At 51.3% G+C, this 12,074-nt stretch overlaps 1 protein-coding gene across 1 annotated transcript in view; it reads right to left on the bottom strand.

Annotated features, from left to right (window-relative positions):
• PLB1 (phospholipase B1) overlaps positions 1-12,074 on the bottom strand; it is a 125,319-nt gene that overhangs the window by 30,139 nt on the left and 83,106 nt on the right. The window contains exons 34-43 of the mRNA XM_060116931.1: positions 8,954-8,997; positions 8,356-8,464; positions 6,940-6,991; positions 6,138-6,218; positions 5,516-5,581; positions 4,312-4,412; positions 3,236-3,317; positions 2,448-2,552; positions 1,301-1,396; positions 677-748 (exon numbers count right to left, since the gene is read on the bottom strand). Of these exons, the coding sequence (XP_059972914.1) occupies positions 677-748; positions 1,301-1,396; positions 2,448-2,552; positions 3,236-3,317; positions 4,312-4,412; positions 5,516-5,581; positions 6,138-6,218; positions 6,940-6,991; positions 8,356-8,464; positions 8,954-8,997 (808 nt within the window). The remainder of the gene's footprint in view (positions 1-676; positions 749-1,300; positions 1,397-2,447; positions 2,553-3,235; positions 3,318-4,311; positions 4,413-5,515; positions 5,582-6,137; positions 6,219-6,939; positions 6,992-8,355; positions 8,465-8,953; positions 8,998-12,074) is intronic.

Here is a 12,074-nt window from a genome sequence, read left to right as displayed (position 1 = left end):
TCTGAGGGCTCTCTGGCCTCAGCCTTATTTGGTTAAAGAGCCATAAGACAGGGGCTCGAAGAGGGGGTTGAAGGCAATGGGCACATGTACCTGCCCCACCCCTGGGCCTGAAATCAGGTTTAACAACCACTTATATCTTCCTCCTTAAAAGGAGCCCAGCCAGCCTCACCCCAGTCACGGCAAGGCCGGGCCTGCTTGCCCCTCCCCCACCCAGCTCCAGGGCTCTCCTCTCTGACCCTCTCCCTGCCGGACATTCCCGATCCAGGGTCGAGGACCACTAACCACAGCTTCTGAGCCCAGCTGGCTTCTTGCTAGGCCTCCAACCTGCAGCCAGACCTTCCCAATTGCCCCACGTACCGCTGCTGAAATGAGTGGTCTTGCCACCTTCTGGCTTATTAATGCCACTTCTCAAGAATCCACATCCGTCACCCTGCTCGTCTCCCTCTGCTGGGCCCAGGCCTCCTCTCCCACCTGCCTCTCCCACAGACACAGGTGCTTCTGTACCCTCTTCTACCCTCTGTGTTCCCCTCCACTTCCCTCCATCCTCCGAAGTCCATCCTCTCCCAGTCAGGGGGCAAGATGGGCAAAGGGGAAGCTGCGGTGCGGGGTGAAGGGGATAGGTGGGGTCTGAGCTCTGGGTTTCTGGCGAGCAGCACAGCAGGCCCTCCCTCATTACCTGAGCAGGGCAGGGGAGGGGTATATCTGTCGTCAGGTCCAGGGTATCCGTTTTCTTTCCTAGTGGTTCAAGCTGATTGAGGAAGAAAAGAGAGACATGCGTGTACTAATTTGTTTCCACTGAAGTGAACATTCCCTGGCAGGGCATCCTGCAGTGGGGGAAGCTCAGAATTTGATTTCAGGGGGTCTGGCTTCTACTCCTGGCACTGCCAGTTGCCAGCTGTGGGACATTGGGCAAGTTTCTTAGCTTCTGTAGGATTCAGCTTCCTCATAAACTCCTAAGACTTTTCTTGCAGGGCTGTTGAGAAGCTTAAATGAGATAACATGGCTTAAACTGCCTAGAACAGCTGCTGACACATAGAAAATATTGAATAAACGTGAGGGTTCTGCCTTGCATTCATGTAAAGAGTCCCGCACCGCAGTTCAAAGCCCATAAGAGGGGAGGCAGTTGATCCTGGAACCGTAAGGACTCCGTATTTTCAGTTCTATACAGACTTCCACAGATGCGCTGGCCACGGCTCCTCTGTATCTTGCTTGCAAAGGGAGGCCAGGAACAAGCTCCATTCTAGGGGGCTTTGCTCTAGACTAGAACCCCAGAGAACCAGGGACATCCCACTTATTTTACCATGTTGACCCAAAGGGCTCTGGAGAGCTGGGAGTGGAATTTCTGATTTGGATGGAGGCAGTCTGGGGCGAAGAAGGACACATCTGGGCGCCCATCCTGAAGGAGAGAAACAGACGTCCTTAAGATCCCGTTGGTGCAGAGGGTGGATAGTGGGCCACAGCTGGTGGGCCTGACCCCTGGGGTTGACCTCTCAAGGCCCTCCTCCCCTGAGGGTGCTCCCAGCCTGTGGCTTCCTAAGGCCTTGCTCACCTCGAGAGGGAGATCAGAGCAGTCCCACAGATCAACAGCCTTGAGTGACCCCAAACTCCTAATCTGCTTTCTGGTCCCACAATTCCCCTTATTTAATTAAAAAAGTGCTGTATGTATTTTTAGGCACATGTATGTAACCCATGCCATGGTTGAGGGAATGAGATCCTAGCCCCTGAGGAAGTCTTGGTCAGCCAGCTGGGAAAAGCTACTTCTCAGCCCTTGGCCAGCTGGTCCCAGTGACCTTGGTGGGGAGAAGAGGCCAAGCCTTGGGGCAGGCCTGGGCAAAGCCTAGGTGCTCAGAGCTTCATCCGGCTTCCCTCCAGGTAGGCCAGGCCCTTGGAATGGAGGCCCAGGTAGAGAGAACTGAGTCCCCACCCTGGTCCATTCACAGAGCTCTTCTGCTCAGAGTGGAGGTGTCAAGTGGAGAGCAGAGCCAGGGGCGGAAACGGTACCCTCCGTCATAACTGCAGTGTTGGCTGTGGGGCAGAAAGTAACTAGTCTGGAATTGGACATGTTCAAGTCTCACCTCTGTCCCTTATTTTCCTGTATGATTTTAGGGAAGATACTTCAAGTCTCTGAGCCTCTGTTATGTGGGGATGATAAAACTCACCTCAAAAGGCAGTTGTGAAGATTTGATGCATGGTGCGCACAGTGCCTGGCACATAGTAGGTGCTCAGTAAAATGGAGGCTGTGGTGAGTAGTAATGAGAACATCTCACGTGGGGCTGCCTCTGGGGATGCAGCTCTGATGTTCGGGGAAGCTGTACCCACCAGACCAGCAGCTGGAGAGCTGCCCGGGTCCGCCCCGTTTATTCTCACTCTCACGGCAGCACTTGGCATTTCTGCCTTGAATTTTCTCCTCCCTTTGGCAGCCCTGTCAGGGAGGGCAGGGAGCCTACCGCCAGGATGGGGAGCTGGATGTTGTAGAAGAAGGGCTGCAGCACCACGGAGAAGTCCTCCCGCGTGTCGTAGCGACCTGACTCCACCAGCTCACGCATGCTGCTCTGGGGACACACACATGGGTGCCTTCCGCACGGGCCCTGGGGCTCCAGGTGCCCATTAGGGCAGGGGTGGGGGTGGGTGGGTAGTGTCTCTGTCCCCGTCTCCCTCAACAGGTGGGCTGACTCAGTTCTTCCCTTGAGAACACAGACACACCTGATGGTAAATCTCTTTCCAGAGTATTGGATATGGGTTGTGCCACCTTGTGGTTTTGGTTTTAAGTGGACCGCAAGTTCTGAAGGGCCAGGCAGGAAGTCCCACAAGGAACAGAAAAACCTAGGGAGAGTCTCCAGAGGGCCCCCAGGCTTGGGACTTGCAACCTCCCATTCGTGCGTGGCCTGCCTGTTGGGGAGGTGGGAGGTTGGGGGGACAGTTGGGCCGACAGTTGGGCCTCCATGGTGCAGTGGAGGGAAAGGTAGTCCGATGGGGCACCTAGGGCTGCCACCCTCTTCAGGCCAAGTGTCAGGGCTGAGCCACCAAGGACAGCTCAGCCATGAGGACTCTGCCACCTGGGTTCCTTTGGGATGACTCCAACTGGGTTGCCTGAGACACCTCAGCCAGGAAGTGGCCTGGAGGGCGATGTTACCCCTCAAAGCCTGAACAGCTCTTCCCTTCCCCGTGTGCCTCCCCCAGGGGGCTCTGGACTGGCGTGTTCATCGGGGGGGAGGAGAGACTTTCTTGGTCTTACCTGGTAGGCTCGGGTGACGGCCTCCAGCCTGGCCAGCTCTTGGGAGCTCTCCCGTGGGGTCAGAACGCAGTTACACAAAATGCTGCACAGAGAGGGGGAGGCAGGGGGACCCAGAGCAGAAGCTTAGGTCAGAGACTGACTCTGCTGCGTGGGGTGGGGTGAGGCGCTCACTGGAGCCCTGGCTTAGGAGGCTCTGCCGCGCGTGCCCAGGGCAGGTTTCAGGCCTGACAGGGGAATGGACAAAGTCCCAAGGGTGTATGGATGGGCACCCTCTCACGTTAATAGAGTACAAGTGTTGGACCACAGGCCCTGGGCCTGCAGCAAATTACGCTGAACACGTGAATTTAGACAATGAAAAGCCAATGTTCAGCGTTTAGAAATAAAGTACAAGTGCATATGCTCTGGCACTGGAGCTGGTATTTCGGGGCCTCTGATGCTCATGCCTCAGACACCTCCTGAGTTCACACTAGTGCCCCACTGTGTCCCTTTTTGTTTTGTTATGGATTATTTCACACCCATAAAATACACTTAATGTTAAAAAAGATATCTCTAGAGCACTCAGAGTAGTGCCTGGTGCACAGCAAAATTTTAAAAAGTATTTGTTAAATGACTATATGGATATATAACGTAGGAAGAATAATAAAACATACACCTTGCACCTCTCACGCAGCTTAAGAAACAAAACACTCCCAGCTGGAAGTTCCCGGTGTCCTTCCCCCATTTGCTTCTTCCCCACAAAGGTAAGTGAATCTTGGGGACCATTCCCTTGCTTTCCGTTACACTTCCACCACCTGTGGACACATCCCTATATCTTGCTCCTTCTCACAGGCTGGGCTGCACCGTCTCTGAGAACTAGTGTTTGCCCCAGCCCTAACCTCTTCCCTGTGGCTTCCCCGTATCACAGAGGTTCTCGCTGGCACCCTGAGGCTGGTAAGCGGGGGCCCTGGCTCCAGCTTCCCAGAAGGAGGTGGTCCTAGCACAGACCCCTTTACAGACTTGCACACATGGACGGACCAAGTCACAGAGACCCCGAGGAGTCCCCACCACATGAGCCAGACCAGCAAGCACCCGCCTACCTGGCCTGCTGCACCGGGCACTTGTCGGGGTTCCCCAGGAACACGTGCCGCATGATGCGGGGGCTCATGAAGTCCACGAGGTTGACCAGCGCCCGGGGTACCTACGGGAGAGGCTTCAGATGAGAAAGGGGCTGAGGGGCTTCTTTCACAAGCTGCCTTAGGGCCCCAAGAAGTGGGACCTGGCTCCGGAGTCCCTGAGTTGGGTTCTGGGAGGTGTCGACACTAGGTGACCACCTAGGGCCCTGCAGGCTGTGCCACCCACGTTGGCAGCAGCGTGAATGGGCCTCCTGGAGTGGGTCTAAATGCTGAGGGCTCAGCTCATTCAGCCATCGGTTAGTGAACCCAAATCCGTTAGCTTTCTTTTTTAAAATTTGTTATTATTATTTTTTAATCTTTTAAAAAATTATTTATTTTTGGCTGAGTTGGGTCTTCATTGCTGCGTGTGGGCTTTCTCTAGTTGCGGCAAGCGGGGGTTACTCTTTGTTGCGGTGCGCAGGCTTCTCATTGTGGTGGCTTCTCTTGTTGCGGAGCACGGGCTCTAGGTGCGCGGGCTTCAGTAGTTGTGGCACGTGGGCTCAGTAGTTGTGGCGCATGGGCTTAGCTGCTCCGCGGCATGTGGGATCTTCCCAGCCCAGGGCTTGAACCTGTGTCTCCCACACTGGCAGGTGGATTCTTAACCATTGCACCACCAGGAAAGCCCCAAATCCGTTAGCTTTCAATTTGGTGAGGTAGGTGCCCGTTTGCCAGGACATTAGCCCTTGACTGTCTCCTTCCAGCCCGACCTGGGCTAACTCTGCTGAATAGGCCCAGAGTCTTGGCAACCCATAGAAGCATCTGGTAGTCAGAGCGCCCCCTCCTGGGCAGCTGGAAAGGCTTGTCCATGCCAGGGGGTGGGGAGACCAGAGAGGGGCCTACTGTAGACACCGCCTGCCACTCAGAGAGCCGTGCCCAGCCTGGGAGCCGCCCAGCTGCCTCCACCAGGGAATGTCCCAGGTAGAGGTGGGGGGACTGCCTTCCCTTCTTCAAGCCTGAGACCCTCGGGGCTGATTCCAAATAGAATGAGGCTTCCTTGGGGGGAAGCCCCAAACTCTGGAAAGGGCAGGAGCCCACGTCCTTGTCTGTCTCCTTCAGGGGAGGGGGCATTTCACCCTCTTCCCCCCAACACGCTTGAGCTGTGTCCAGCTTGTGGGAGCCCGCCACTCACCTCTCTGTGCAGGATGTCCAGGGCATTTCGGAGATGGTCAAAAAAGTTGGCTGCAGAATACAGATTCTGGGAAGAGACAGGATGGAGAGAGGAGCTGGTTAGGGGGAGAGGGCAGTCTCCCCACCCGGCGCCAGCCCCAAGGCTTCGTTCTCCCTTGGCATCCAACTGTGACCAGTTCGTCATGTCAGAATCTGAGATGAACAGTTGGCTACTCGCTGTTGCCAAAGATGGGCCAGACAGAAGACTGGAACCTTCAGCCAGAGCTTCAGGTCAGGAGCAGAATGTGTCTAGTACCTCTTTCATGGGCTTGGGCTTTACTGCTTCTTCTTTTTCTGAATTCTCAGGAGTTGTAAGCAACGGGAATAGAAGCACTGTATATCTGTCACTTGCTGCCTCACGCCAGCTGGGACATGGGGGTGGAGCCAGAAACGCGAGGGTTTGGGGGGCAAGAAGTGTGTGTGTGCACGTGTGTGAATTGCATGGTGTGCGCACACACACACACACACACACAGGTGTAGGTGGACAATCCTAGGGTTGATTCTAGGGACTGTTCTCAGATAGGATCTCCAAGGCTTACAGGTCAAATCAAGGGCAATGAGTAGGCCTGGCCCGCCCCCATTACCGAATCCGTGCAGTAGTCACATAAGTCACTGCCTCCAATCAACACCGTGATGACCTTCCAGTCCTCATAGAAATTTACTCTCTATACAGAGGGAGGAAAATGCCTGATGATTTCCAACAAACAAAAACACCACAGCCCTAGGCAATCCATTCAACCCTCTAAAACTTCCTTGCCCTCTTGAAAGAACAGCATCAGAATCTCAGAGCTTACAGAACTTCAGAGGTTTGTTTAGAGACCACAGATTCTCAGCATCAGGAGAGATTTTCAAGGTCATTGTGATCAGCAACAAACCTCCCCCCAGCTGACGTAATCTCCAGAGGGCCTTCTACAGGGGCTGCCCTACTGCTGCTTGAATGCCTCTAGTGACAGGGGGCTCACTGGTTTCGTGGCAGACAATTCCATTTGGGGACTTTAGTGGGTCAGAAAGTTAGTGTTTAAAAATAACCATAGGGCTTCGTTGGTGACACAGTGGTTAAGAATCCGCCTGCCAGTGCAGGGGACACAGGTTCGAGCCCTGGTCCAGGAAGATCCCACATGCTGCGGAGCAATGAAGCCCTCGCGCCACAACTACTGAGCCTGCACTCTATAGAGCCCGCGAGCCACAACTACTGAAGCCCACATGCCTAGAGCCTGTGCTCTGCAACAAGAGAAGCCACCGCCATGAGAATCCCATGCACCGCGGAAAGAGTAGCCCCCGCTCACCCCAACTAGAGAAAGTAGGCGCGCAGCAACGAAGACCCGAAGCAGCCAAAAAGAAAAAAGAAGAAAAAGCAATGGAAAAGTAACCATAAATCTGACTCACATGGTCATCTTTCATCTTCTGTATCAGAGTCTGGACTTGGCTTGCAAGTTCCCTGAGGAGGAGAGGAAATCAGTCCTGTTGAGGAACAGCGCCCAGACCTTTCATCCTAAAGGGCCTGAACTGGAGGTTTCTATGGCATTAACCCCTCCTCGCCCCACCATGAGCTGGCAGAGACCCTGAGGCTCAGGACAAGAAGCTACTGGCCTCTCTGGAGAGTTCTTACAACAAATAAGCATTCGCAAAGCCAGTCGTGTGTTTGTCCTAAAGCAAAAGTCAAGGGTACTGACAATTATATTTGTTACACATGGTCTCCTTTCTAGGACTCCACATGCAAAGGGTCTTTAAGGATTCCATGCTAGGAAACCGTTCATCTCCTTTGAAGGACTGGTGTAGATTCTGAAATGAGATCTAGGAAAGTTTTGGCATGCTTCCTCTTTTTACCCTGGCTGCCAGGAAGCTGAGAGTTTGATGCTTAGGCACAAGAATCGTAAAAAGGCTCATATACTGACACAGTCGCTTCTTCCCCTCCTCCCCCCACCAGAGGCTGTGATTTTTCTCTCTTATGTATATGCTGTGTCATTTTTGGTAAACTTAGCTAAATGTTTCTTTTAGAAGAGGTGGGGGAATAAATATACACCATACAAACACCTGGGTTTAGAATTCATGGAAAGACTAGACCTCAGGCATCCCCAGCTCCTCACTAGTTTAGGTCCCTGTTACAGTGTGAGATGGATCCACAGAATGGCGATCTCCTGGCACCTGGTGGTGGGTCCATCTGTCCCCAGCCATTTCTACTACTAAGAAGGGTCTTCCCAGGCTGGGCCAGGAGCAAGGAGACCCAGGTGGCTGAGGCTTCTGGGAGCAGGGTGAGGGGCCTCCTTGGACGATCAGCCTGGGAGGCTGAGCAGTTGGCTCCAGCTGCCTCTGGCTTCTCAGCTGCACTTCCTGTAGCTCCATAGCAGGAGCAGGGACAGGACATGACTTATTGCCCCGCTAAGTAGCCTCTAAGGCTGGAGATTCTGGCTTGCCCATCCATTTGGTTGGTACTCCCTGATCTTTTGGGGGAACTGCCACTTGTGAGGTGCTGTAGAGAGTACCATTATGCCATGGTAAGTTTTAAAAATTGGCTAAGGTGGGTCAGTTAGTTGAATGATTAGAACGTGCTGCACAGGAAAGCAAGGCCAGGAGTTCAGGCTGTAGGAGCATGGCCTCTGTCCAAGATCCAGCCCTCCAGCCTCCCTGCGGCCTTGGTCACGGGGCAGCCACAGAAGAGAGTGGCCAAGAGCTTCTCAAATCATTGTTGCAAATGGATAAATGTCCCCTTGGCACTCAGAGGTCAGAATTACAACCTTAAAGGGGACTACATGCCTCCCACTCCCTACCCGACAGGCCCCCTCCCCTCCCCAAATGCCATACTTAGCCTTTGTTCCAGGAACAGCCTGATTGAGGAAGGCATTTGTGTCACTGGCGTTGCCTGTGCCTACAGCATAGCCTGTGAGATTTCCGTTAAACTTCCGAAGGATATCTGGAAGGGGAAGGGTGCACAGGACACAGAGGGATTAGGATGGAAGGCAGAGTGTGCTCCTGAGAGGAGTTGGGGCCTCAGACGACTTGATGACAGGCTGGGCCAAGACAACAAGAGCCTCTCAGCTTTTCTTTTCTTTCTTTCTTTTTTTATAGTTTACAGTGCAGCAAATACTCACTGTCCCATTTGACTATCTCCACACCCTCTGGGCCAGTTGAGGAGATCTGAGGCTCAGAATGTTTAGTAACTTGGCCCAGGTCACCTGGCCAGCACACAGAAGGGTCAGGGCTCGAACCCAGGTCTCCAGAATCCAAACACAGAGTTTATTCCATCCCCTTCAGCCACCTGTCCACAGGCCTCTCCTCTCATTTCAATGACAGTCCATAAGGAAGATGTTATTCCCTCCTTTCTTAGCTGAGAGGCACTTTCAGGAAGCCTGGGGGTCAGATGGACCCAGAGGACAACCTCAAGCCACTGGTGGTTACTTACTCGGTAAGGTGGTCACCTTCTCCAGGTAGCTGTCCCCTCCTGAGCTGTAGAGAGTGAACAAAGCCAATGAGAGAGATTGAATCAATACACAGGCTTTACAAAAAAGTGCCCCCAGCTTCTAACACTGCCCATGCCATCAGTACCTGTCAGATGTGCCAGAGACATCTCTTTGTGTTTGAGGGATTCTGAGAATATTTGAATTCCCCGAAGAGTTGGTTCCCCCAAATTCAGGATTTGAAGTTGAAAGAGGGCTGCTTCTTTTCTTCAGCAAATCAGGAGGGAGCGCACTTAGCTGAGTATATACTATGAGCTCAGCCATGAACCAGATGCACTACGTTATCTCACATCTCCAAACAAGCTTGTGATGAAGATGAACTATCTCCATTTTACAGAGTAGGAAGCTGAGGCACACAGGGGTTAATCAACTTTCTAAAGGAAACTAAAAACCATAAAGGTAACTAAAAACCAGCTTGTGCTGGAAACCTTTAGAAAATGGATAAGCTCTTCTTTGCCCAGTGGTCAGGTAAATTCCACTGGAAGGTTTGGGGGATGGCCTCTCACTGCCTTCCAATGCCGGATCTAATTTCATCTCATCTCATCTAGTTTTATGGCCCTCAATCTAACTTCAAGAGACACAACGTTTCATTGCTTTTCATGCATTTAAATTGAATACATGGGGGAGGCAAGGAGAAAAGTATTTCTATTTGAAAAAAGTCCAATGTTCAGATGTATTGTATTTACTGTTATTTTTCTTCTGTGCCTCCTTCTTTCTTCCCTCCTCAGTCCCAGCATATTATCCCAGGCCAAGGGATTTTGAGAACACAGTGTTAGCATTCAGCCCACCAGTATAACCTTCCAAAGGACAGGCCATGAATCAAAGTCTTGGTTGTTCTTCATTCAAGGGAAGGCTTGGAATGAAGTTGACTGTTTCACACTATGGTGGTCAGGGGCTTAAGTCAAAGGTTCAAGAACCTCAAGTGGTGGAGAGAAAAAGAAGCCAGGTAGGCCCTACCTTTCTATCTCACTCAGGAATCTCCCTCCTACCTCCATCCAATGTCTGAACTTAACTTGGCCTTTGGTTGGGCATTTTTTTTTAAGCTTCTGATCCTTTCCCAACTCTGTATGAAGCTACTACTTTAGCTGCTTCCTGATCCTTCCTTCCTTTGGACTAAAAGCACTTAATCAGAACACGTTTCACTTGGCAGGAAACTACAAAGCCATATACCTCCTCCAATCACTGTGTTCTAACTCTGCCCCCTTTTCTCCTTCAGTCAACATATAAACACAGAGATATATGTAAACGCACACACATCAAGTACATTCTATTGTAATTTCTTGTCTAAAACTATCTTTGTTCTAAAACAAGTGAGGTAGCTGATCAAGACCCATAGGCCACAGAAATCTCTCTGAGCCCGTTTCCAGGAGAAAAGAGAGAATTATACAAATAAATATGGAGGAACAAAAATATGAAAGCCCTCGTTCTGATCAGAACTGTGTGAAACATGAAAGAAAACAGACCCATATGAAACAGCTAGTTTACACGAGACCCTTCAGATTAATGTAATTTGTATGACACCATGAGCTCAAAGGCTGGGCTTTGTTCCCTAGTCACCCATAGTGTGCAGAGAGATGCAGAGAAGATGCTTGATAACATCTATTGGAGGAGTTTCAATAACATGAGACTGATCTCCTAATTAATAAGACAAAGAAATGCATTTTTTGATCAATATTATTTTGGTCCTTTGAATGAGTCCAATCGAGCAAACATTTCAGTTGGAAAGGCAATTTTCTAAAGACCTCTGGGCCTACCACACTGTTAAGCTACCCAGAGCTGGGGCCTTTCACTGCTGTGTGATTCTTACAGGTCAAGGGGCCTTGGAAATATTCACAGCCAAACCTCTTCTTGCAGGCCCTGCTCACAGCCGCCCACCTACCAAAAATTCTTCTCCCCCGTCTGACTCCGTGAGGTCCACTCTCTCCACTTTGTTTCCTTGCAGGAAGAGGATCGATTTGCATTCTTAATTTACCTATAATCAATTAATTGCCTTATATTTCCTATCCAGAAATTTTAATGGCTTCAGAAAATTGCTTTTTCTCAGATCAGTCTACTACATGGACATTTCCCAGGGGACGCTAATAGGTATTTACAAAGAAAGAGTTATGAACAAAGAAAGAGTTCTGGGGTTAAGGGAAACACTGGATTCAACAGACACAATTTAAACAGAGTTCTTCAACGTAGGGCGGCTTCTCAGAGCCTTTAGTATGCTAACATGCATGTGAATTCCCCCGAGGAAGGATATAGTAGGAAATATTTTCCCCAAAATAAAAGACTGGGGCTAGTGTTCTGTGGAACACACTTTGAGAAACCCTAGTCTACACACTTTATCAAGCGTCAAACTGTCTCTCAGACTCTGACCAAGCGCTCCTATCTTTAACGCACATGGGTCTTGGGGCAGGTCTTTGAAACATTTAGAATAAAGGGTTTAAAGGGACAGCAGCCATTGAGCACACAAGGCCTTGGAACTGGAACCAGAAGATTGAAACATCAGGGCTTACTGGACCTCACTCATAGGAAGAAAAAAGAGCAATGGCTGGATTTTTCCACAGCTGCAGAGAGAACCTTTAGCAGAAGATTGTCTCTGTCTGAATCCCAGGAATCCGTGCAGTTGAACCGTTTGTGAAGTTGGGCAGATCACCCCACTCCCCTGACTACACCAGGTGTAGCTTGCCTGTCATCTGCGGGCTGGCTTGTCTGCTTTATTTTCTGTTTTCCCACACTAGGATGTGAGGCCACTGCCTTCTCTAGCTCAGACTAAGTAAAGCTGCCACCACCTCATGCTTTTTCGACTGTAATAAGCTCTGCTTTCCTGCTCTCCCTCTGGCTTTTCTTTCTGCTGCGGCCTCAGTAAAGCCTGGGGCCCAGTGGTCAGGAGGCAACCTCCACTCTGTCCCTCGGCAGCCCGGTAGAGAACCCCCACCTGGCAGGGGGTGTGTGGGACCTCGGGAGCTGCGAGGTCTTTAGCGCAGCTCTAGGCGGGGTGATGTCCTCATGCTACGACGCCCTGGATCCTGTCTGTGGGTAGCTCCTGGCTGAGTGAGGGTGCCTTTCTCTCACCCGGGA

The sequence above is a fragment of the Mesoplodon densirostris genome, chromosome 14 (genome assembly GCF_025265405.1).
Source record: "Mesoplodon densirostris isolate mMesDen1 chromosome 14, mMesDen1 primary haplotype, whole genome shotgun sequence".
NCBI classification, from domain to species: domain Eukaryota; kingdom Metazoa; phylum Chordata; class Mammalia; order Artiodactyla; family Ziphiidae; genus Mesoplodon; species Mesoplodon densirostris.
This window is presented reverse-complemented; position numbering and strand designations above follow the sequence as displayed.